The 26,159-nt window shown below is 38.8% G+C and overlaps 4 protein-coding genes, 1 long non-coding RNA gene and 1 other non-coding gene across 6 annotated transcripts; 3 read left to right on the forward strand and 3 right to left on the reverse strand.

Annotated features, from left to right (window-relative positions):
* Window positions 1-279: 279 nt before the first annotated feature.
* LOC117624758 (cyclic nucleotide-gated ion channel 4) lies at window positions 280-5,554 on the forward strand. The gene is made up of 7 exons (XM_034356193.1): window positions 280-955; window positions 2,461-2,673; window positions 3,537-3,850; window positions 3,952-4,060; window positions 4,231-4,467; window positions 4,659-4,745; window positions 5,011-5,554. The coding sequence occupies exons 1-7, from the start codon at window positions 383-385 to the stop codon at window positions 5,527-5,529; spliced, it is 2,052 nt and encodes a 683-aa protein (XP_034212084.1). The 5' UTR covers window positions 280-382; the 3' UTR covers window positions 5,530-5,554.
* Window positions 5,555-8,309: 2,755 nt separating this feature from the next.
* On the reverse strand, window positions 8,310-9,151 carry LOC117626030 (dynein light chain 2, cytoplasmic). Its single transcript, XM_034357658.1, has 2 exons — window positions 8,871-9,151; window positions 8,310-8,699 (listed from the first exon to the last, which is right to left on the reverse strand). The coding sequence occupies exons 1-2, from the start codon at window positions 9,006-9,008 to the stop codon at window positions 8,505-8,507; spliced, it is 333 nt and encodes a 110-aa protein (XP_034213549.1). The 5' UTR covers window positions 9,009-9,151; the 3' UTR covers window positions 8,310-8,504.
* A 5,551-nt stretch (window positions 9,152-14,702) lies between these two features.
* On the forward strand, window positions 14,703-14,775 carry TRNAA-UGC. Its single transcript has one exon. It is a non-coding gene; the product is annotated as a tRNA-Ala (tRNA).
* A 671-nt stretch (window positions 14,776-15,446) lies between these two features.
* On the forward strand, window positions 15,447-17,294 carry LOC117623976. Its single transcript, XM_034355049.1, has 2 exons — window positions 15,447-16,128; window positions 16,651-17,294. The coding sequence occupies exons 1-2, from the start codon at window positions 15,670-15,672 to the stop codon at window positions 17,005-17,007; spliced, it is 816 nt and encodes a 271-aa protein (XP_034210940.1). The 5' UTR covers window positions 15,447-15,669; the 3' UTR covers window positions 17,008-17,294.
* Window positions 17,295-17,509: 215 nt separating this feature from the next.
* Window positions 17,510-20,081, reverse strand: LOC117623977 (vesicle-associated protein 4-1-like). Its single transcript, XM_034355050.1, has 7 exons — window positions 19,446-20,081; window positions 19,097-19,167; window positions 18,815-18,896; window positions 18,596-18,714; window positions 18,283-18,360; window positions 18,078-18,197; window positions 17,510-17,969 (listed from the first exon to the last, which is right to left on the reverse strand). Exons 1-7 carry the CDS (start codon window positions 19,696-19,698, stop codon window positions 17,910-17,912), a joined length of 783 nt encoding a protein of 260 aa, XP_034210941.1. The 5' UTR covers window positions 19,699-20,081; the 3' UTR covers window positions 17,510-17,909.
* A 2,685-nt stretch (window positions 20,082-22,766) lies between these two features.
* Window positions 22,767-24,461, reverse strand: LOC117625724. The gene is made up of 2 exons (XR_004585443.1): window positions 24,239-24,461; window positions 22,767-23,475 (listed from the first exon to the last, which is right to left on the reverse strand). It is a non-coding gene; the product is annotated as an uncharacterized LOC117625724 (long non-coding RNA).
* Window positions 24,462-26,159: the final 1,698 nt, after the last annotated feature.

A 26,159-nucleotide genomic window follows, 5' to 3' on the forward strand; every position in this document is an offset into this window, starting at 1 on the left:
CACATGTGGATAGGGTGGTGGTGACCTGTCATATGAAGTCGGATATTTTGGTTTGGAACTGTGAATTTACTCAATTGTCCTTGGAACCAAATACACTTCACAAATGCACACACTGTCCAATGCAGTTAAAAAAAAAGAAAAAAAAACTGGCATTTTCAGAGTGGGTTTTAACTGGAGGGTAATCTGGTAACTTCAAACAAAATTTTGTCATTACTATCTCCCCCACACCTAATTTCACTGGTTCCTTCATACCTCTCCAATTATTTGTGTCCTTTATGAAAGCACACATATATCTGACCAAGCTACCGTTGCTCATCCAAACCCAAAACTCATAATTCCGCTCCCCACAAACTACTAAGGCCCCGCATAACTCCCAAACACCATGCGAAGCGACCAAGAAATTTCCCGCATGCAAGCCTACCTCACAGACGGCGAAACCGAAAGCGAAGAAGATGAGGAAGACGATCAGGAACAAGAAGATGAGGAAGAAAGTGGAAGTAGTGGCAACTACAACTGTTTGCACAGCACCTGCAGTACCCGGAGGAGGAGCCCGGGTTGGTCGCTGGGCCAAGTACTTGACCCAAGAGCCAAATGGGTCCAAGAATGGAACAGGGTTTTCCTGCTCGTCTGTGCAACGGGGCTCATCATAGACCCTCTTTTTTTCTACGCCCTGTCGATAAGCAGCAACTGTATGTGCCTGTTTGTGGACGGGTGGCTGGCCATAACGGTGACGGTGCTCCGGTGCATGACGGATGTTTTGCACGTGTGGAACATGTGGCTGCAGCTGAAGATGGCCAAGCGCTACTCCTTCACCGCCATGGTTGGTGGTGCCGGCATGGAAGGTGGAGGAGCCAATGGGCTGCGTGACACAAGTGCAAGGTCTGTGGCTCTCAAGTACTTGAGGTCCAAGAAGGGGTTTTTCTTTGACCTCTTTGTCATTCTCCCCATACCCCAGGTAACTAAATAATCATTTAAATTTAATTTACTTTAATTAATCCTGAGTAGGTAAGGGCAGTGAATTCTTCCCTTCATAATCAAGGTCGAATCATCCTACCAGTAATAAATTAGATTAATCAAGTTCGAAGCATGATTTTTTTTTTCTTTCCTTGTTTTATTTTCTCTGTCTCCGTCGTTATTACTATAATTGTTATAGCCTTTTTTTGTCATTTTACATCACGAGGTCCATATGCGTTTAAGGTTTGCTGTAAGAGTTACTAGAGTTGCTAGAGCATTGAGAAATGAAAAGGTGACAGATGCATGCCAGAAGTTGTTTTTATGCTATATTTTGCAGGGAGGAAAGGTGTAACATGTGAAGTAGCCATGTCCTCTGTTCATTTTTAGAAAAGGGAGACAGTAGAGACAGCAAGGGTTTTTCCTTGTCATTTCTGACTATCTTTTTTTCACATATATATTACTGTGTGTACGTCATTATAAATAAAGAGAAAAGTGATTAAAAAGGTAGTAGAAAATCTATATATATATATATATATATATATATAAGATTTTGGTTGTGGAGGTCACATATATGGTGCAATAATGAGGTCCTATAAATTTTCTTTGGTTCACCCAGTTGATAAATATCTCAGGCTGAATAATGCCACTCAGATCTACTTACTTATCTAACGTCTTTTCTTAATAAGTCATATATGATTGCTAATCAGATAAGGTGGCAAGAAATGTAGTGTCTATTTTTTGTTTTGTTTTGTTGTTGCTGCTTGTAGCCCGCTATTTTTTTTTTTTTTTAAGTAAAAATAAAAGAGCGCTTACGGGGAAGGAATTCGAACTTGGAATATCTCCAAACTTAAAGAAAAGAGAAGTACATGTACTGCTAACTAAACTAAGAGCAAGATGATGACAAAAGAATAAAATTTATCCTCAAGGAAGTAGGTTACCTAGAAATAACTAGAATTTTCCACACAAAACTGTAGCATTTACACTTTGTGTAATTTTCTTTTTTTACCATAATCTTCTGTATTAGTTATTTAAAGCTGTTTTTGAAACTTTAAGGCTATACTCGTCATTTCATAACACTCAATGATTTATTTTCTTAATATACTTGTATGATTGCATCAGTTGGTCAGATTATTCGATACTTGAATAATTATTGTCTCCCTGAAACTCACAAACATTCTGTTGGTTGGGGCCATACACAGAAAAAAAAAATTATATTTTTTGAAATATTCAAGAATTTAGAATATATATTACTTATAAATATTCTCAAAAGTTATGGAGAAACGATCGCATCCTGTAAAAATAATATTAGTTAGTATGCATAAAAAGTTTCTCTGAAAGTTGATTAATGTTGACAAATGGGTCAAGTTTCATGCATCACATGATCAACAATATTTATTCTTTAATCATGACAGAACAGAACCATGTAGCTGGGCCTTCTCGATAGAGAAATATCATGAAAAGGAGATTTTTGCGTAATTGTTGTATGAATGTGTATTGTTTTTTCAGATAATATTATGGGTGGTAATTCCTACGCTATTGGAGAAAGGATCAGTGACGGTAGTGATGACAGTGTTCTTGATGTTTTTCTTCCAATATCTCCCAAAGATTTATCACTCTGTTTGCCTCTTGCGTCGAATGCAAAACCTCTCTGGCTACATCTTTGGAACTGTTTGGTGGGGAATTGCACTCAACTTGATTGCTTATTTTGTTGCTGCCCATGTAAGTATATATCCCTCTTTCATATATATATATATATCCTTCAAATTTCGTCAGATAGTTTAACATGTTATATTATCAAATATTATTCTATTATTAATAATGTCTAATTTAATAGAAAAATGCATTGACAAATATATACGAGAAGCGGACACACTACCTTGGTCAACTATCCTAACTTCTCCCCCTTCTTAACTTTAGCAAAAAAAACAAAAGATCATTCATTTATAACTTATAACATTCTGCTTTTAGATAAAAGGGTGTTTGGAATATCGATGCAATGCAAGTTAAAAGTCTTGTGTTACGTCTAGGGTTTTCGATGGGTTAAAAAAGTTGTCCAGCGCCACCGACAATAAAGAGAAAAAGAGACTCCATAGGGTTACCAAAGTCATGACTGAAGAAATCATGAAATGAATAAGACCACAAAGAATTGGCCCCAGTCGTGATCCATGCGATGGGAAACAGTTAATTCCATTGCAAAGACCGAGATGATGATCACTACTACTGGAACTATATTTTTAACCTTCTTCATAATTAAACCTCAAATTTTTCTAAATCAACGAAGAAAGTACGGGAATCATAGCTCACGTGTTAAAAGTATTTATTTATGCATCAGAGATCTTATATTTGATTCTCCCTCTCTCAACATCGATTGTATCAAGAAGAAAAAAAATCAACGGAGGAGGAGATTCAAACTTGGAATCTCTTCCGAAATTAGGAAGAGAAATACCATTAGCTAATTGTCTTGCAATCCAATAATTAATTATGTTGTTTTTTCCTGGCCATTGTTTGAAGAATTAAGTTGTGCACCAAACAGTTGATTTAATAACTGTGTCTCCATCTCTATAACCTGATCATGTTTGCAGGCTGCAGGAGCATGCTGGTACTTGTTAGGGATCCAGAGGGCAGAGAAATGCCTGAAAGAGCAATGCAGAGAAATAAATGGCTGCAGCTTGAGAATATTATCTTGCAAAAACCCTATTTACTATGGAGCAACAAACCCACTGAGAGACAGAGCAAGACTGGCATGGGCTGACAACAAAAGAGCAAAATCTACATGCTTAGAAAACGCAGATCATTACGACTATGGAGCTTATTCATGGACTGTGCAGCTTGTCACAAATGATAGCCGCTTGGAAAAGATACTTTTTCCCATCTTTTGGGGCCTAATGACTCTCAGGCACTCTTCTCCTTCACCTCCTAATTATTATTAATCAATCGCCACCCTTTCGTTTTTCATTTTGGTTTTGTTTTAATATTGCCCTTTGCTGTTTTGTGCAGCACATTCGGGAACTTGGAAAGCTCAACTGAGTGGTTGGAGGTTGTTTTCAACATCATTGTTCTAACCAGTGGGCTCCTTTTGGTCACTATGTTGATAGGAAACATAAAGGTAATCAACTTTACAACCCTTTAGTATGTTACGTTGTCTGTAAATCACGACCATACATTCAAATAGCTAAAGCGTAATTAATAATTTTGATTTATAATTTGATAACATAATATGTGACATTTTGTGGTTAATTGGTTTCCATTTCTTTTGGATACTATGTATATGTGCAGGTGTTTTTGCATGCGACAACTTCCAAGAAACAAGCAATGCAATTGAAAATGAGGAACATAGAGTGGTGGATGAGGAAGAGGCACTTGCCTCAGGGGTTTAGGCATCGGGTGCGAAACTACGAGCGGCAGCGATGGGCAGCCATGCGTGGTGTCGACGAATGTGAGATGATCAGGAACCTCCCTGAGGGCCTCAGGAGGGACATCAAGTATCATCTCTGCTTGGATTTAGTGAGACAAGTGCGTACACACTATCAACCTTTTCACTTTCACTCTCTTTTTCTTTTTCCTTTTGGTCAACTATTAAACTATTCACTCTAAACCAATGATGCATTTTATCCCATAAATGCATTGGACATGATTTAGCCCAAGTTTACCTGAGTAATTTGCTGGCTGTAGCTAATTTCTTAATTTTTGAAAACTTGTTTTAGGTACCATTGTTCCAGCATATGGATGATCTGGTTCTTGAGAATATTTGTGACCGTGTGAAGTCTCTTATATTCCCCAAAGGAGAAACAGTGAGTTACTAATAAGACTATGCTTTAACTATGACAGCATTTATGGGGGTTATGGTTTTATATGCGGACTTGCCCACACCTATGTCAAGAGTTCGATTCTCGTTCTACCCTTTTTTGGAAAGGAAAATTTAATTTGTTTGCTCAATTGAAATATATTAAAATGGCACAAGAACATTGTAGTTGATAGTATGAAAAGTTGGACCTACATAATTTTTCATTCTGCAATTCCAATTTTAGCAGTAACGCTTTTGAGCTTCATAAACAGATAACCAGAGAGGGAGACCCGGTTCAAAGAATGCTTTTTGTAGTCAGGGGTCACCTTCAAAGCAGCCAAGTTCTGAGAGATGGTGTGAAAAGTTGCTGCATGTTAGGCCCTGGAAACTTCAGTGGAGATGAGCTCTTGTCATGGTGCCTCAGAAGGCCCTTCATAGAAAGACTGCCACCATCTTCCTCAACCCTAGTCACACTTGAGACCACAGAGGCATTCAGCCTTGAAGCAGACGATGTGAAATATGTGACACAACATTTTCGGTACACATTCGTGAACGAAAAGGTTAAGAGAAGTGCAAGGTACTACTCACCGGGTTGGAGAACTTGGGCTGCTGTGGCAATTCAGTTAGCCTGGAGGAGGTACAAGCACCGGTTAACGCTCACTTCGCTGTCTTTTATAAGGCCTAGGAGACCTCTGTCAAGGTGTTCTTCACTGGGGGAGGACAGGCTGAGATTATATACGGCTTTGTTAACTTCTCCAAAGCCAAATGATCAAGATGATTTTTTTTATTGATTACTGCGATCAGTCCAAAGCTGTATGTTATTGATGTCTCAGTTTTGTACGCACTAAATTACACATTTAACGGTAAAAAATCTTTATCATTATTTTGAGATTTCCACTAATAACTTACATACTTAATAGTTAATTAGTACTGTCTTTCACTTAAGCTCCAAAAAACTGTAGGATCCACTGAGTTACAACGCAAACAGAAGCTGATAAGGAAACTTGAGCTTGGTTTGATTTGATTTGATTTGCTACAAGTGATATTTATTTGCCTGACTTGTTTCAATTTTGTGGTATCCGCATGTTGATGCTCTTTTTGGGAGGGTCAACTTAGATAGGGGTACTTTCGGAATTTGGAGAACCTGCAGAAGACAAGGAGGAAGAAGCAGTCGTCAAGCTTCGGACACCGGTGTGGTGCCTGCCAAAGGCTCTCCGATGCTTAAGTCAGCTATATGTGGTAATTTTGACAGAGTAACAGTAAATGTGAGAAAATAGTTGTTCACCTGTTTGATGTTTGTTCTTGTGATGGTAGGACAAAGTTCCTCATTGCCTTGAAAACCATTGACTGGTCAACAAGTCAACTTTCTTTTGTGTGCGAGCGTGCCACTGCTAGCAATGAAAAATCCTAGCAGACTTCTTTAAAATAGATAACTTGCACCCTAAGTTAACAGTGAGGAATATCTCCCAAGTAAGTTCTTTTCTTGCCTCAGACTGGTGAGAACTTCACAATTTTTCACAATATAAAACTGGTAGTTCTTGCCAGAATAAATGATAAGAAAAACGAACTGTTTTTTGATAGAACTACCTTTTACAAAACTTAAAAGGAAAAAACCAACTCTAGAAAGACAAAAAGAAGGTTGGACTTCCATTTCTGCTTGGGTAGAGGCTTCTAATCCGGGTTGGATTGGGTATGCCTGTGCTAGACTGGACTATCACAACTTCAACTGCTAGGTTTCATCTGTAAATAGATACCAACATTCGAGTTTGACAGAGCTTTTAATCTATTTCAAGCCCTGGAAGGCTTTTTGAATGGGCAGAATTGCGGCCTATTCAGTCTGAAAGGGGCAGAAGTGGCTGGACTTGAGGATTATTGAGTTGGAACTACACTGTGGTACCTGTTCTGCTTGATCAGGGCTCTCCATAAATTTGTTAAGGTTTTCATATTTGTAAAAACCCGAACTCTATTTGATTTGGCTTGTTGCTGAACCAAATTTGTAACGAGAGAAATCTCGTTTTGAATGACTTATTTATCTAAGTCTAAAACTGGAAGTTTTGACTTGTAGCTGGCTTCTTTCTTGTGGCTCGATGAGCTTTTGGTTGCTTCAGTTTGTTTGAAGGTTTTTTTTTTAGATCAAGTGATCATTTTGAGTTTTGTCTTTGATTGATTTTTTGGTTGTCCTTTGATCTGTTCACCTCCTCTCATATTTATAGAAAAAATGCTGGAGTGGGACATTTTTAATCTTTAAAATGGGCGACAGATTTTCTAGAAAACAAGATCTTTTGTTTTCAAATGTCAAAGAAAGGGCAGTTATCTTTTCTGGCAAGAAGACCATCAACAATCAGTTTCTAAGGTAGTCACTTCCCTGTTTTTCTTGAAAGAAAGCCTAATCCTTTTTCAATTCAACTGCTCTTTGTAAGGGCTCAAACTGTGATGGTTAGTTTGATCTTCCAGATGAACAACTCCCTGCACCCCATTTATCTCCCAAAAACGTAGTCTGCTTATCTCTTGAAAATGGTGCCTACTCTGGAGCATAAATTTTTCTGAATATACAAAAGGGACTTTGATCTTCTGGTGGCAGAGATTTCAAAGATGTCTTTCTTTTATACCTGCCTCTATTTAACTTTTTATCAACCCAGTTGAAATTGTTGACTTTTCAAAGCTAGGTAGTCACGTGAGTTCCTCTGAAATCCAGGGCTGAGTGTGTTTATTTTTAAAGTGGTATTTTGGCCCATTCTTCAGTTTTGGGTGGAGAGTTTGTAGTTTTGAAAAAAACAGTTTTGGGTTTCTACAAATTTGGGCTTTGGTAAGAATCTGACTTGGTTTGGGCTTTTTGACTTTGGGCCCTTGATACAAATTCTAGTCCATACTGCCTGAGTCTGATTTTGCCTCGTCCTTCTGGGCCTCCAATGTTGGGCTGAGTGTATAATTTTGGCCCAACACTAAGGGAACGTTGGTGACTGTCCAAAATTGATATGGGCCTTTGATCTTTTGGACTGGGTGTGCCAAATTAGGCCCAAACAATAGTTACCCTTTTTACTTGGGCACTGTTCTCTATTTATAGGGAAGTGAAAATAGGAGCTTTGCACAAAGTTTCGATGTGAAACTTTGTGCAAGCTGCTGCAGAGGTAACATGTGTCCATGGAAATTAGGTTCAGCAGTCGAGAGCTTCAGCAGGTAGCTACCGCTTCAGAAGAGTGTCTTCCTTCGACGTGTTAGAAGGTGATGATGTTACTCACTTTTTAAGGACTTGTCTGTGTGTTCCTTTGAGATATTTCAGTAAGGGAGAAGGAGTGTCTGCCTTGGTGCCAGACGTTTTGATACTGGATATGCTCGGTTGATTATGGTGTAAACACCGCAAATTATAATTTTTTTTTTTTTTAAAATCCATGCAGCCCCACACACTTTCTGGTTTATATCCATGACAAGGCATTGAGCTCTAATTTCCTTATCAGGGCATTTCCCATGTGCAAAATTTTGTGGGCTAGAATTGCACATGAAATTATTCCATTTCCTTTTCATCTCAATTGCTTTTAATTGCTGCTCACACAGATTAAAAGATGGCTTTGGCTAAGAAGAAACTCCCGAATGGCTGCAATATAATGCCATACAAAATACAGTCCTTTGAAACATGAAAAATATAAACAGATGGATGGGTGAATCTAAAAATCCAAACCCTGGAATTTTTTCTTGCAGTCTTAATATCTAGCCTATTCTATAAGGGCAGCACACAAGAAAAGCATAAAGTAATTTAAAAGATGGAACTTCATGCTTTTACAGCCTCCAAGGCTGCATAGGGCTGCCTTGCCTCAGCTTCTGGACCTGCAACTCCCCTGAAGAGCAAAATTGCAAGGTTGCCTAAGCAAAAATAGATGAAACAGCCATGACAATGTGTAACAAACGAACTGAAATCTGTTCCTACAATGCACTGCCATCCCGGTCCATATGTCTTGTCAAATTCCTGCCAAAAAAAAAAAAAAAACAGTACACAGCAAAATCAGTAGCCAAAAAGTTAATTCATGTCTCCAAAACATAGCATATTGTTCATAAGCAACCACTTGTCAGATAAATTTTGAAGTACAAACATGCACTAGGCCGACACCTTAATTCATATTAGTCCCTAATTAATTACCGTTTTAATGAAGCGGCCTATCTCAGTGGCCTCAGTGACATCAAAGACATCGAGGGCTTTCGATGCTAAGACAAGTGCATCCTGCTGCATGGTTTGAAGCATGTCTGTCTCAACAATGACTGCCTTGCCTTCTAGCATGGCTACCAAGATGCAGAGCTAGTTTACCAAATATTTTTTGATAGAAAGAGTGATGAAGAAAATTGTGCTTTTTAGACCAAGTTGTGGATAAAGAGGTGGTTGTGGTGCAGCTTATTTTAAGCTTGGGAAAAAACGGCTGGTGTAGTGAGGCAGCCACGTATATGTGGATATTCTTTGTTTGTGGCCACCAAGTTGTGCTGTGCATTATGCCAAATTAGTAACTAGCGCTTTGTGGACTTGTAGCAAATGGCTCAAGCTTGCACCACCAGTATGGTAAGTGAGCAGACAAAAGCACTAGAGGTGCAGGGGAGGCATGAAAAATTGCCATCAGTTTCTGGTCCCGAATCGATTTTTGACTGGCTTCGTCATCAGTTTTCTGCCACGTGTCCACCTGCAATTCATGATTGCATGGATATGTTTTGTCAAGTTCTGGAATTCTCCATTTTCCTTGGAACATATCCATCCAATCAATCATGAATTGCCATCTTTACCTTCTGAGGATAAGCAATCAAGATATTTCTAAAGAAGGTGGCCAAAATGAAGTGGTTGCAAATATACGTTGCATTTCCATGTGAAAACTAAAATTATTCAGTATATATGCTGTCTCTTGGGGAATCTGGAAATGTTTGATATATTTTTTCTGGCCAGTATAAAAAGATATGGGAAATGATTTAGAACCCAACTCTTTGTGAACTTTTTTTTTTCCTCTGACTTCTCTTACCTCCTTAATGAGATTGAAAACCATCTTTCAAGTTTTTTCTGAAGACAACTTTTGTTTTTGCCCCATTTTCATTTGGCTGGGGAAAACCCAGTTGTCTAAACATCAAGACTTGTAATCACTTTCAGCATCAAGAAACTAGAATTTGCATTCAATGGCACAGACTTCACAAAGAGCATTGTTTAATTTGCATCTATCTTACAACATTAACAAATTTATATTTTCAGCAACCCCAAACAAGATCGTGTTGTGTCATCATCATGTGTATGAAAATGAGAACAGCTATTGCCATCAACAACTTTGTTCAAACTGGTGTCTTTCCTGGCGTGCATATGAAAAGCAATTAAAATGGATGACACGAAACAAAACAAAAAAACAATTACTTGGATAAAAAATAGGAGGAGGAGGATATATAAAAAGTGATTGTGTGATGAGGTACTATCTCAGGCAGCACACTGAGGCAAGGCAATTCTCATTTTGAGGTTTGCTACCCAACCTTTGTGGTTGGGGAACCTACTAACCCGAGGTTAATGGGCGTGCTTTGTGTGAGTTCACCCACCAAGGTCAAAGGTGAACATCTCACATCATGCCTCACTTAAGAAGGTTTCAATCAAACAACCAATCACTTTAATGCCCTGCTTAATTATAAGCCCGCGCTACTAGGCTCGGCAATATGAAATGCTATGTAAGTCATTATAAAATTTTGTATGATGACATATTTTCCCGATGTGGTACTTTGGCAATTATCCTTATTTTATGATATATAAAAAAAGTGATTGTGTGATGAGGGGCCCTATCTCAGTCAGCACACTGAGGCAAGGCAATTCTCATTTTGATGTTTGCTACCCAACCTTTGTGGTTGGGGGACCTACTAACCCGAGGTTAATGGGCGTGCTTTGTGCTAGTTCAAACACCAAGGTCAAAGGTGAACATCTCACACCATGCCTCACCTAAGAAAGTTTCAATCAAGCAACAATCATTTTAATGCCCTGTTTAGTTATAAACTCATGCTACTAGACTCGGCAATATAGAATGCTATGTAAGTCATTATAAAACTTTGTATGATGACATATTTTCCCGATGTGGGACTTTGGCAATTATCCTTATTTATGATACCATCTCGCGCGGCTGACAACTTCCTCCTGACCTTCCAATGTCACCCAACCTCATTAAGAAGATAACTCAAAAGTTTCCGCTCAACCCCATTTTAGCTAATGGATCTAATATCAAAAGGGTGTCCTGCTCGCGCGCCTCACAAGCAAGCAGGTACTAATGGGTACCTTTTGATTTGGTTTTTTTATAATTATTTTAGTAACTTTAAGATTATTGAACTCACTATCTGTGATTTGGACCGTTTATGTTTAAATTCTGGGCTCTTTTGTTTAACATCGGAGGCGATCCGCAATCTCTCCACTCCGGCATTCGTTCCGTCAATCTAGTGCCTCGGATGAAACGTGCTCTACGTTGCTCACTCCATTTCGTAGAGATGTTTTCGATCACGGTGCTGGCCACTCGGTTTTGCCAGATTCGGTTATTGGTCGCGGTGATGATTTTCAATGACGGCGAGATACTTCCTTTCAATCTCGTCATCCTCATGTAAAAATGGAGTTTCCTTGCTTTGTTGATGGTGCTCCGTGGGGTATAAATATATAGAAGACGAGATATACGTGGTTCACTCTTAATAAATAGGCTACGTCTACGGAGAATGATGTTCTCATTGTAATAATGTATGTTTACATTTGTACATAGGGTTGGACCCAAATATAAAGAGAAAAAGGTCCAAGACCTAAGGTACAAAGTCCAAGAATCCAAGACTCAAGACCCATTTCTAAGTGGAGAGTAGTCTTCTTTTATAGGTGAGGGGAAGTCTTCATCTCTTATAGTTTTCCAATGTGGGACTCCTTCTCTTACTTAGAATTGTGACTTGTGACTTGTGACTTGTGGTAATACTTCTTTGGCTAAGGTGATGACCTCACAAAGCATAGTACGTGGCTGATCTTTCGTAGCTAGTTGCTCGGTTAGTTATGGTGTCAACAGAGTGCCCCTTTGCCTATTTTGTTATTACTGATGCGAAGAAGGTAAAGATGGCTTCCCATGAAATTACAGAGTTTGTGTTATAAATTATTACGTATATTTTTGTCAAGGTGTTGTCCAAGCTTCAAATCGGACTCTGAGGCCTCAAACAAGACTGTGGCCTCAAACAAGCGTGCTGGTCGAGTTGTGGCATTTGCGTTTAGCACCAACTGCCGCTATATGGGGTTCAATTTCAAGGAGATGGGAGGATATAAGAATTGTAAGGGAATTGATGACAGAGAAGGCCGTGATAAAGGAGCCAGGAAGAAGTTGGATTGAGCTTGACCAAATCCTTCATACTTTCCATGCAAGTGATCGTTCTCATCCCAGAAGGGAAGAGGTGTCTGCAAAGGTGAAGAATTGACCGTCAAATTGAAGGAAGCAGCTATGATATCCATGGGAACTGAAGTTTGCGTGTTTGATTTGGTTAACATCAAAGAAATCTGTGACCAAGTTCTCTTCCTCTCTGAGTACAGAGCTCAGTTATATGATTCTTTAAAAAACAGGATGAACACCATTGCACCAAATTTCACTGCTCTTGTTGGGGAGCTTGTTGGTGCTCACCTAATTGCCCATGGTGGTAGCTTGTTGAACCTTGCAAAGCAGCCTGGGAGCACAGTTCCGATTCTTGGAGCCAAAAAGGCCCTCTTCAGAGCACTAAAGACTAAGCATGCAACACCACAATATGGGCTTATCTACCATGCATCCTTGATTGGTCAAGCAGCACCAAAGCTCAAGGGTAAAATATCCCAATCATTGGCAGCAAAAACTGCATTGGCAATCCGATATGATGCTCTTGGAGATGACCAAGATAACATAATGGGACTGGAAAATCGAGCCAAGGTTGAAGCATGGTTTGCTGGATCGGCTAAAGGCAAACCAAAGATTGACATCTATGACAAGAATCGCAAGAAGGGAGCTGGAGAATTGATAACAGCAGATTCTCTTGAACAACTCAGTTTACTTCGGATTATGGTGGTGATTGTGTTTTTGCTACTGAACAAAGCGATTCTCTTTTGGGAGCAGATGGCTCATTGTTCAAGTAAAAAGGTTCTTTCTTCCCAACATGTGCAAGCTTGTGTATCCAGTAAGTTGGTATTGGTTTCCGCTAATTGGTGTTAAGAGGCCTGAGGACATGCCTTCTGTTAAGACAGACACGTGTAATGTTCTCTAGGCAATACTGTTGGCGAGCTCACACTGTATTTAGTTTGAGGCCCTTGGCCATTTTGGGATTTGAATGAAGAATTGTTATTTTAGTTTCCCTCTTTCCCCTTTATTTTCCTTTCTTCTCCTTGGTACCTATCAATGTGTTTATCTGTTGAGGCAGAGCATGTCTATTTTTTTTGCCTTCTAATAATTTTTCAAATGGATTTGCTGAGGCTCTGATTTAGGTTTAGTTCCAAAGGAAGTAGAGTAGAGTGTTGCAAAAGCACAAAGCAAGTATTATAGAAGAAAGTAGAGTGTTGCAATTCCCACAAAGGAAATCAAGAAGGTGTATGCTGGCGGGTCTGTTGGTGGGTTGGCTTCTGTGGACGATTTGGGTGATGGGTCAAAAAGTTGTTTGCTCTCGGAGAAGCTTTTGTACTTGCTGGAATATGCAGGCAAGGATTTGAAGCTGGTGAGGATGGGGGTTCTGCTGAGAGATATGGAGAACGAGAATTTGTTGGATTATTTGGATGTGTGTTTGGATTTTATTGATCAAGTAAAATGGAGGGGTCTGTTTTGGTGCATTGCTTTGTTGGTGTTTCCAGAAAGGTACACATTGTTTCTCTCAGTTTATCATTTTCAGTTTTTAGAATACCAACAGGCCTTCATTCTAAAAGCTTTTCAAGTTTTCTGAATTGTCAAGTTTAAAGGGTTTACATTTGCATGTGTTTGTTGCAGTGCAGCGATCATTACAGCATATCTGATGAAGAACAGAACATTTATCACGAGAAGAAGGTGTAAACCTTTTTTTCTTTTTACCTCTACTTCTCTCATATTAGATTACCAGGCAAACCTTAAAGCCAATTATTCAAGTCAACCATTAATGAGATCGTTACTTTTTGGTGATTGAAAACCATCTTTCAAGTTTTTTTGAAGACAACTCTGGTGCCATTGTGTCTTGTTGTCATCATAGCTAACCACTTTGCACAAGAATGGACAGTTTGTTTGATTTCAAAAATTGAGTTAGGGTTTAGCTTGGACCTCAATTATTGAATTATCCAAATTATCTGTTTTTTTTTTTTTTTGGTTTTTGCCCATTTTCATTTGGCTGGGGAAAACCCACCTGTCTAAACATCAAGACTTGTAATCACTTTCAGCATCAAGAAACTAGAACATCAACTTAATGTGCCAATAATGTTAAGAGTAATGCTACTCTTATCACATTTGTATACCACATTCTCACATCATTTTATGTGGCAGATGAAGTGGACTTTCACATCGATTAAAAAGTGTCAATAAATCATAAAAGAAAAGAAAATGTTAAATTAATTTTAATTGATGTAGTTGTCCACCTCATCTGCCACATAAAGTGGTATGAAAATGTGGTAAGAGTAATTTTATTATATGTTAATTGGTGACCTAAAACAGTGCAACTATAAAACTTGGGCTGGAAAATGAGTTAGGCCAGGCCAATCCAGGCCAAACAAGCTTGGCCCGAGTTTTGAAAACTAGTCATGGACTATTTTGGGTCACAGCGGTTTGTTTACAACTTGCTAAACTTTATTTGGTCTAAGGCCTATGAATGGGCCAAATTATCATTTGATCCAAAATATATTTTTCTCAAGTCCAATTCCATTGATGAGGAGGTTGCCTCTGATTGGAAAGTCTTGAGGGAGATTTGCAAACTCACGTATATCTTTAATAGCGGAAATAAAATTCGTTCAAATAATTAGTAACGGTTAAAACTAACAAGAAATGGGGATGTAGCTCAAATGGTAGAGCGCTCGCTTTGCATGCGAGAGGTACAGGGTTCGATACCCTGCATCTCCAACTGATTTTATTTTTTTAAGATGTAGTGGGCAGTGACTCACCAAAGTCCTGTCCATCTCCAAGTATACTTACCGACTTAGTGGTCAGCATGGGAACAAAATGGTTCAAATTCAGAGGCTGCTTTAGAAAACAACGTATCCATGTCCGATTCTGCCGTCCAAGCATGTATCAAATCATCAAACCACTCCAAAATTCGGTTGTGTTTTCAACTTTGCTCACCGACCAACCTGTAATTCCATGGTCACAAAAATTGGTTACTTTTTCAACACCAGCTGGCCTTGATCATATGCATCTTATAACCAAATAAAACCACATTACAGCGTATACATACATATCATAAATTCATGCAATTTATTTCTCTATCTCTCTCGTCGTCACGTGTCGTAGATATTTGCTGTTGATCTAATCTTACTCTAAAAAGACAGTTTTTCCATAACTTTGTGGTCAAGATTCCTTAGTCAAACTCCCAACTCATATGTAGTAATGTGGGCTGGTGGAACTGCTCTGTTGCGGAGTTAATATGTTAAATTATTTGTTTCTCAAACCAAAATGACATTCAACCCAATCCTGACAACCAACGTGTCAACCACATACCCTGTCTGAAACGCAACGTTTCCTCCCTCACCACACCATGCCACCTGTCACCGTCCTCCTCCCCCAATCGTTAATAGAAAATATTCTTCGCCACCTTTCCCTCTCAACCATCCACCCCTCACCCCCCAAATATTACACATCTCTCCTTCCCTTTATATTTCCATATACAAAACACCTACATTTCCTCATTTTTTTTATTTTTCTCTCCCTTTTCTTTAGCTGAATTTCTATTAACATCGCCACTACCACCGCCGCCGCCACTACTACCACCAATTAGGCGACGAGACACGACATATATTGATGGCACGTGGTCTCTTCGCCTGCTTTGGATCAAAAGGGGTCGAGGGTACGCCCCACGAAAAGCACGCCGGAGCGACGGCGGACATTTCTGCCGAGGAGCAGCGGCGGAGCGGGCCAGTTCTTGTGGAGCTGTTCTCGTCGCAGGGCTGCACCACCTCGCCGGTGGCCGACCTGCTGGTGTCGAGGCTTGGGAGGGGGGATTTTAATGAGATGGACCTGCCCCCTGTTGTGGTCCTGGCCTACCACGTGGACTACTGGGACTACATGGGCTGGAAGGACCCATTTGGGTCCAGCCAGTGGACTGTACGGCAGAAGGCCTATGTGGAGGCCTTGGGTCTGGACACCATGTTCACCCCCCAGATTGTGCTTCAAGGTAGGGACCAGTGTGTTGGCAATGATGAGAGTGCCTTGCTGTCGTCGATCAGGGCTGCACCTAGATACACTGCACCGACGTTCCAGGTCTGTATTTTCTCATTTTATATATATATAAATATTTGGGTTCCTTTTCTTTTTCTTTTAACCAAAAAAAAAAAAAATTATGTTTGCACTGGTACTTGGATGATTACTTACATGATGTGATCATACTTCTCCTTGCTTTTGTGATTGTGGTGGTGTAAAAAAGTGATAGGCTCGATTAAAGAAATATGTCTCTATCTTCATCATTATTTAATCATCTTAAACCCTAATCTTAAAATGAGCCCCATCCACTTTCTGGTACACCTAAAAGCTATGTTCACTTTTGACACTTTGAGAAATGGTGGATGTCAAGTTTCAATGTAATAACTTTAATTCAAAGCTAAACCTAGTGCCTTTTTAAATTTATAAATTTTCATGATAAAATAATCTAAACGTCTAAGATATCTGAAATGAAATGTTACGTTGTTAGACTGAGAAATTCTCGACATCTTCTAAATAATGATGCCCAACTACACAGCTATCCAACTATGATTCTTTGTAATGGGTTGTTTTGTGGATGAGCAGGCAACTTTCGAAAGGCCCTCCCCAGACGCCTTGCAAGTATCTCTAACAGGATCCTTAAGGTCAAAGGTGGATAGTTATGGTGCCAATGTGATGGTGGCGCTCTATGAAAACGGGCTGATCACAGACTGCCCCAAGGGAGAGAACCAAGGACGTGTCCTGTCCAGTGACTTTGTTGTCCGAAGACTTGAAAAGCTCTCTACTGTCAAAGACGTCAATGCCAAGAAGACCATTTCGGGGACTCTCAACTTCCCCTTGTGGGAAGGCTTCAATCCCTCCAAGTGTGGTTTGGTCCTCTTTGTTCAAAACCCCTCCCATCAAATTTTTGGTTCACAGAACTTTCAGCTGCCGGATAATTGACACGGTTTTAGGGACTGAATAGCCTGTGTTTGTTGTGTTGTTACTCCGGCAGGCCAGCCGGCTGGCCTGGCCAAGATTGCAGTAGGTTGTGTACAGGATGTGTTCATAGTAGAGTACTGATTTCTTTTTCTTTCTCAGTTTGGGTTTTTCTTTCTTGTTTCTGGGATTTGATACTTTAGAAGATGGGAGAGATTTGCATTCATATATGAACATTCTTCTTCAGATTTGGACTTTGGTTGTATGAATTGAATCACTATTTCTCGGCTTGAGAGATTGAGGATGGTCAACTGTGTGCTGTTTTCATTTGCTTTTCTCATTGATACCGAACAGAATCAAAATCAAACCAATTCAGACTGGTAGAATCCCTTCGTAATGGTTTTGTTCGAACAATATCCAGAAATTATCGAAAACAATTTAGGGTGGAGATTTTCACCAATTCAACCATACAAACGGACAAGAAAGAAATGAACGTCAAGCTGAGAAGAGAGCTAAAATCCGGGAATTACAGGAAAATTCATGAAAGCTCTTACTATTGAAATGGTAATTCGAAGAAAGAACACTAGGGCATCTCAACATTGCAAATTTACAAGTGCAACAAACACGCTGATACCAATAGAGCTTGTCACTTATTTTCATCCTAAAACAAAACTCATTATCTACAAGAGGGCAGCTCAGCCTGGATCCAGGTACCATGATCAGAATTCCCCCCATCACACAACACAAGTAATGGCACAATAACATGTTACTTTGGTTTACACCATAATATTTCTGAATGCCAGTTACTTCCTCACCTTACCCCCCTACCATTTATCCAAAGACTGATGAGCAAAAAGAATACAAAATTACAATATGAGAAATTTCCATTAAGGCCAAAAGCACTAACAGCAAAAGCTAATAACAATTTATACTGAATCTACTGCTCCGACTTGCTGCCGAGCCAAGTATTTCTCCCTCCGCTCCTTCTGAAAAACAGAACAAACCAAAAGATTATGCACAAGAACATCACATAAGAAATTTAGTCCATTGTATGTGCATGTATGGATCAGATGTAATGTTGGCAGTATTGTTACCCATTCATCTATTACAAGGCCTTCCCCGACATCACGAGGGCCCGAGTCCACAGGAGGTTTTTTACGCACTTCAAGTGCAGCCTCAGCTTCGGCCAAATGTCTCTTCAGTTTTTCCAGAGCCTGTAAAACAGAATGTCACTACTGGAAAAGCAGTATCTACAAGATGGACGCACAAATACCATTAAACAAACCAGATTCAACTTACGGGAGTAGGGTGCTCTGCATCCAAAAATACAACCCGCAAAATTCGCTCAACAGTCACTTGATCCTTTTGTTCATCAAACTGTATGAAAAAAGGGCCAGTTGAAAAAATAAAGGTCATCGCTGGTATTTTCCTAAGAGCAAGAAAACAACACTAAATTTTACTGCAATCATATCCAACAAAAAAACCCCAATTTAAGCGAGCTACTAAGTTGAATCAAGACACCATAAACATAATCAGAACAATTGGAAAGTAGCACTCAAATACACCCAAAACGCATGCAAGAAATGTTAATCGTGGAAGAGCACTATATTACCAGCTCAGGCACATAGTCTGTTCCTGCTGTCACCTTCAGACTCACAATCTTGAACTTAACCTTGGTTTTCTGATCCAAATGTTTCTCATTGTTCTCGGGTTGTTCGACAAACCTAAACACTGTCATCATCAAAAGCATAGTCAGAACAAAAGATAATAACAAGAAGTTTAAATGTATGTCTGACAATTTGTAACATCAGAGCAAGTGCAAGGCCATTACCAGTCGCAATTATGCTTTCTCCCGGGGCAAGTATACCTCCGGGAGGACGCATATAACAGCTTTTTGGCGCAGTAGTTTGAAACTAGCAGCACAAGAAAAACAGTTTAACGGGTCACATATCAAAATCCATATAAACAAATGCAACACCACCAGTCACAACACAACACAACCCATATAATAAATATTATCAGCATTCTAAATCCTTGCTTAGAATATAAGTAACCAAAATCAATATATAATTAAGAACATAGCTTTACGTTGATGTCAGGAATTAGGAAATACCTTGAAAGCTACATGAGACCTGCTAGTGTTCTTTAACCGGATTGCGCTCTTCACCTGTTTCCCAGGTTCATCTTCAAAATTAAACCCCATAAAAACACAATTGGTCAGTTTCAGTCCAAAATAATTCCAAAAAAGGAAAGGAAAAAAAAAGTTACCGCTTATCTCAGCAGCATGTGAAGAGGAAAAAAAAGTCATAAAATAATTGCTTTTTTAAGAAGCGCTTTTAAAATAATGCTGGTAGAGTAAGGAAAAGTCAAAATTCCAAACCCAATTGAAAATAAGTCATAGAAGTGACCAAAAGCTCGAAGTCAGCGAGGGCGTAGAAATGAAAAGAAAAACGACGACGTACAAGGGAAGTAGAGTTTGTTGGCGGGGTCGAGCCGGAGCCGACGGCGGGGAGGGAGAAGCGATCTGGCGACGGACGACACCGTTTTGGGCTTCGACTTGGATCCGTCGACGTGGCCCTGGAGGTTCTGCGTGGAAGAGGAAGACGACGACGTTTGGCCCCCGGACTGCCAAAACGGGCAGAGAGCGAAGAGCTTCACGTCGGAGTGGGACTTGTGCCGGTGGTGATGGTGGTGGTGGTTCTCCACGATGGCCATGCTTTATTCACCGGAATCAGACACGTGGCATCCAATTAGCGTTTTGAAGAAGCTCGGCGATTGAGTTCGCGTTTTTCAGTTGGTCGCTTTAGAAATTTCTCTCTCTCACTCTCTCAGTCTATCTGTGATTTTTTTGGAGTGGAAGGTGCCAGGGTGTGCGACATAAATCGGATGTGAGGGAGGGATCAGCTGTGGCTCTCTTCAGTCTGAAATTTGTTGCTTTGACACGTGTGACTTTCCTATTCGTGAGTTCAGGTGTCATTTTCCTGCATTGAAGCTACGTGTCAGATTGGCGACTGCCGTGCTTGAAAGGATAAGTCGGATCGGATCTCAGTGACGAAAGCTTTCTTTCAGTTGTGAACTCATGAGGAGTTGTTGTGACTGAATTTTACTAAAACGACCTGCTATATGTCGTTTCGTGCTATCTCTGTCGTTGGAACTTGGAAGAGACGCGTTTTGTACTCATTTTGGAATTATCAAAACTAATTTCCAATAAGATTCCAAAATCATAAAATAAAAAGTTGAAACATACAAGGTTTGAAACTTTCATAATTAAAACACTCATTTCATTGTAAACGTGGATTTCCACAATTATTCAAGGTAATGTGTCCAACCGAGTTCGATTATCTCCCTTTATATTAAGAGTATTTAGATACCAAATTCCAGCCTTCTTTCTTCCAAAAAAACTCTTTTAGAGCCGTTTTCACTTTGAAGGGGTAGGAAGCCACTGTTCTTCCTTCTCTCTCCCCTCCTCTCTTTCTCCTCCTCTTCTTCCCTCATTTTCAGAGACAAAATTTTTTCCCTATTTGTCTTCTTTTTGTTATAATTTTCCTTCAACCATCACAGGCGATTGCGTCTCAGCCTCAAATCTCCACCACCATCTTTTTTGCAATTTCTTTATGTTTGGAATAAGTTACAGAGACTTTTTGGGTTCTCTATGATGTAGTTTTCACCTATCCTTTTGTGAGAGTTTTATTTGTATTGTTATGGCTTCGTTTTTTCAAGTTTATCTCTTTTTGATTATTCTGAATTTGCAATCTTAATTGGGATCATTGTTTTAAAGTGCGAGGCGTAAGTCTTGAAGCAATGAGACGTAAGCCTTTTGAACAATAATTTATTTTAATAAGAAAATTTAATAAATAATACAATAAAATTAAATTGTACAACTAATTCTTATTGAACCATAGCAATTAAATTTCTACTATCTCATATAAATGAATAAGATAATATTGAAGGAAAAAAAAATTTATACGAAACTTCAAATTACAGTTGTGAAGAATTAGAGAGAAAAATAGAATGGCTTACTTGCAGTATAAAGATTAAGATAATTCTTGAAATTGATAGAGATTATCTGATAAGGGTAGAAATTAGGGTTGTACTATATATATATATATATATATATATAGGTCCATTGTTAATATATTAATTTAGAAAAGGAAAAATAAAGGTAAGTAAAATAAAGGCAACAGCCGCTTGGAGTTAGAAAAAAAGTAGAAATATATTAATATCCTCTTACCTTAATTTTATCAAAAAAAAGTTAAGAAAAAAACAAACAAACAAAAAGTTGCGTATAATTTTTTTTTTTTTTTTTTAAACACTCAAAGTGAAACGACGTTGTTTCATTTAAAGTTTTTAAAACACTAAAATTGAAACTACGTCTTCCTCGCACAGACATTTGCATATTACACAATGCCACCTTGCTCCGCCTGGCCACGCTTTGCAATGCCTCCTCACACATCACCTCGCTAAACGTGCAACTTGTGAAACTACCGACCGCCTCAGGTACCTGTTGCCTCGCTCCAACGCGCACGAATGCATGCCTTTGAAAACACTTATTAGGATGTCAATGTCAGAGTTTCTTTGATCATGCGTGATCGTTAGTGGAAGTGCATTAGATTGTCTTAATTTTGATGTTAAACTGCTTCGTTATTGTAATGGCCCCTTGTAACTAGTTTGTATTTACCCTTTGTAACTAGTGGCTTTTTTAATTGAATTATGAATGCAATTCCAGAATTTCTTAACAAAAAAAATTAGAGTAATTAGAATTTCACTTTGTCACCAAAATAAAAGAAGACAAAAACTTGCTTCGTTTCACTTAAAAAATCAAAAGGCAATGTAAGATTTTCTTTTTCTTTCTTATTTTGAAAAAAATGAAACAACGGAAATTAAGATTAGCGGTTGAGGTGGGTATGGTTCTTAATGATGGTAAGAAAATTAGGTGTGTTTTTTTGCAGCGCAATTAAGAAATGGAGTGGAAATTAGGTGGGGTGTTTGTTTAATGCATTTAGGAGGGTAGGCTAAGGTTGTCGGTGTGTATTTAGTGTGGAGGTTAGGAATTGATTAGGTGAATAATGACATTACTTGTGTGTATGTATGAGTTGTTGGCTAACGAACTGTGGCTGAGTGGGACTTGAAAAATTAAAGATAAGGTATGATCTTTTTGACATCACTAGGGAAAAAAATTGGACAAACAGAAAACTGGTTCGTGGGCCTCCAACCCTGGATTCTAACCACCAAGACAACATTGAGCTTGAGCCCTAATAAGCCCCATACTTTAGGCCTTGACCCTTGGACCTCTGGCCCAAAACACAAGCTATGTCATTAAACCGTGGACTCAAACTTCAAGCTCTGCTGTAGGACTCAAACTTCGAGTCCTATCGAGTCCTATAATAGAGCTCGAACCCTATTATAGGACTCGAAACTTCGAGTTCTATTATAGAACTTGAACCCCAACCATGGACTCGAGTCATGTCTTCAAACCTCGATTCCCAAGCCTTAAGTATCAATCCTAGATCTTGCGTCTCAAGCCTGGGATTCGAACCTCGTGGAAACTATTTCCCTAAACCTCAAAGTTGAACGCTGAGCCTTATACCTCTGGTCTCAGTCATTTGAACACGATATCAAAGAAGTAAAGTCCAAAATGAGCTCATAATGAAAACAAATGAAACACTATGGAAATGAAAATTTCTTGGTAACAAAAATTTCATTTATTTTTACCAAATAAAAAGGGAAGCTAATACCTGAATCTACTTCACTGAAGTTGGGTAATTTAAACTACACATGACTTATAAACGAATAGTTCTTGTTGTATATATTGTATACTGTTACTAGTAATGCTATCTTTTCTACAAATTCTATCACCAGAAAGAAAAAAACATAACAGGAAAAGAAAGATAGTTTCTTTCCTACACATAATTATCCCCTGATCAACAAAACAGAGAGAAGAAATAGTTTCCTCAATTGGGTCCCCAGCAGATTAGCTGAATCAAATTTTCAGCCTTGTCTCTTCTTCTTCTCTCATCATCAAGGGTCATCCTATTTTCCTGGCTCACACCCCCAGCAGCACCAGTATTGCTCCACCTGGTTTTGGCCCCATTGCCACCACCAGCAGCAGCAGCTGATGGCTCTGCAGCATTCATCTTCTGCTGCATCATGGACTTCAATTCCTTCTCAAACTTGCATATTTCACCACCCATTTGCTTTGTTTCTCTCTCTCTCTCTCTCTCTCTCTCTCTCTCTCTCTCTCTTTTCTTTGCTCAAAATCAGAGAGCAGTAAAGAAATGGTGTTTTTTTTCTTCTGGGTAAAGCAGATGTCTGTATGTTAGTTTATAAATACGGAGAAGAACCAGCGAGTTGGGTGGACAAAACATTTCTGGAAGGTTTGTGGGGCAGTGGCCTTTTGGGAAACTGAGATTGAATTGGCAGGTTTTTTTAGCTCCCAGATTTGTGGCACTGGTTTTTTCTAAATCCGCTGGGTTCTCTGGTTTTTCTGTTGTTCTAGCATGTGAATAAAAGAATATAAAATTTAAATTAGATACATTTCCTTTTCAACAAAACAATAATAAACATTTTTTCTTTTTTAATATTAGAAACCACAAGTAGTTTGGGTTCACGAATCTATTTGACATCTAGCCGACCAGAAGGCCGGATTCCTTTTTTTTACATTTAGCTTATTATGTTATTGTCGCCATAGTTGTAGTTTAAAATCACATTGAAATTTATAAAGGATTATGGCTTTATATAAGTTCTAGGGCCAAACTTTAAACTTTAGGACTCCTTTGTTTTGGTGCTTAGAATCGAATTAGATTGGAAATCTCATCATATTTAAGACATATTGAAGGAAGAAATAGTTAAATTTTGTCCAAATTAAAGGTAGAGGATGAATTAATAATGAAACCAAAAAAATTTATCATATTCAATCCCGAAAATGGCAGGATATCAACACCTTATAACTTATCCCTTATAATCCTAAAAATGAAAAATCATTCACATGTACCCTTCATTTCATCATTTTAACATACTTTTGATCTAATAAGTCATCTGCTCTAAAATGAGCCCCGAATAAATCCCAAACTTGTGAATGTAGTGCAATCACAATTAGGCTTGCAGACCAATGACCGTTTGCAAGTAATTGTATACATGGATTTCAAAATTGTGATCTGCAAGTAATTGTATTAGTATGAAGTTGTGTGCTGTAAAGCTGTAAAGAGAAATGTATACATGGATATATTATACAAGTTGTAGAGTTGTAGTTGAGAACCTGGATTTGAGATATTGAAAACCAGAGGGTGGAGAGGGTGGAGAGGGTGGTTTCCACCGGTTTAGTCCAGGTTTGGATTTATAACCATGGATGCGTTTTGGGTAGTCAGCAACCTAATTATGCGTGATAGAGGCCAAGATGTTTTGTTGAAATGTCTCAAAGTCAATATTTGCGACCCCTATGTGTGGCCATGTTTAGGCTCAGCCCAAATTACCGACAACATTCACAGCTATCCTTTTTCTTTTGTTTCTAAAAGCTTACTTGAGTGACAAAGTTGGTTTAGAAGCTTTGTTCTTCTAACAAAAGCCTTTAAATTGAGCTGTATTGTACGCCTCTGCCCGCCCCTAGTATTTAGATGACAAAACCATTTACTTAGCAGCATAATGCCGACCGATGCTAAATTACAAGAGAAGAGAGTTTCTCACACACATACAACTAAGATGTTATTGAGGTCACTGGCGGACCTACACATGAGCAAAAAGTGCAGCTACACCTCCCCTCGCCGGAAAATCCTTTGAGTTGGCAGGAATTTGCCCCTCTGCTGATGCCTATCATGTGTTCGATTAAATGTCTAAAAGAGACTTTGTAATATTCTTTTTTTTTTTTTTTTGCTTCACATAAACTTGTTGTCTCCCCTAATGGTATATCTCTATTTAATACATATCCATCAGCTTTAAACCCTCTTATTTGGCATATGTCCTTTCTTAGATGGATTCATGGACTCATTGCACTTGGATTTCCCTCACATATTTTTAGCCTTTTAAATGTTGCCCCTCTTCTGAAAAATTCTTGCTTCCGCCAGTAATTAGAGTCGGACATAAAACCTATGGTCTGCAAATTAAGACTCTCTTTTTACTAGGATAAACTCTATTGACAATGCCTGGCTATAACTTTTTTGTGTGGTTACATCAAAAAGAAAGAAATCCCTCGAAATTTCGAACCTGGGTGTCAAGCGGGGGAAGGGGGAAGGGCCGATGCTTTAAATGGGTTATAATGACAAATTTTGTGGTTGCTTGGTGCTGTGCGCCCCATGGGCCGCTTAGTTTTGTCATAGCCTTGGAAACAGTTGGAGAAACTCTGCGCCTTCTCCCCCTATTCTGCCATATAAAAGTGAGCCCGCCCCATTATACTTTTTCAAATGGTAGAAAATTGAGGGCGAAAATTTCAGTTCTGTGTACCCCAAAAAACAAAAACTCCAGTCCTGAGGGAGGCCAATTCTTTTTCCATGTAAGCAACGTAAATCAACTTTAAAAATATTTCGTGATTTGGCGGGTGTCCAAGATTCTTTCAATGACCTATGTGGTGTTGAAGGGAACCTATGTCGTGTTGAAGGGATATCTATACGATCCGATCGATTGCATAAAATCCGCGGTTGCAATAGAGCCGGAAAAAGTAAACAGAAAAGAGAGTTTTTTTCTATGATCCGATCCGCAAGGACCATGTTTGCGGATCCATGATTGGGAATTGTTTAATTGCCTGTTTTATGATGTTAATAAAATTGATTTAATAAATTGGGGCCGATGAATCTGAACCAATTTTGTTTGTTATTGTGGATTTGTTGATTTGTGCAAGAAAAAAACCATCCAAATTCTACCACATTATTATTATGAGGCACTGATTAAAAGGAAATGCAAAACAGAAGAGAAATATGAAAAAACCAATGAGGCCAATTTCTCTTTAATTCTATCTATTTAGTGAGGCAGCATTTAATCTTATTTCTTTAGGCCCAAGTTATAAAACTTTGGCACTCAGCTTCATCAAAAAGACAACAACAACAACAACAAAAACCCTTTTTTTGGATTCAAACAGAGGAAAGAAAAAGAAAATGAAGCGAAAAGGATCAAAGAGTAATGAAGTGAAGTCATGTAATTCATGGAAAAAGGGATTACATCCATCCACATACTCAAAATCTAAAATCTAA

The sequence above is a fragment of the Prunus dulcis genome, chromosome 4 (genome assembly GCF_902201215.1).
Source record: "Prunus dulcis chromosome 4, ALMONDv2, whole genome shotgun sequence".
NCBI lineage: Eukaryota > Viridiplantae > Streptophyta > Magnoliopsida > Rosales > Rosaceae > Prunus > Prunus dulcis.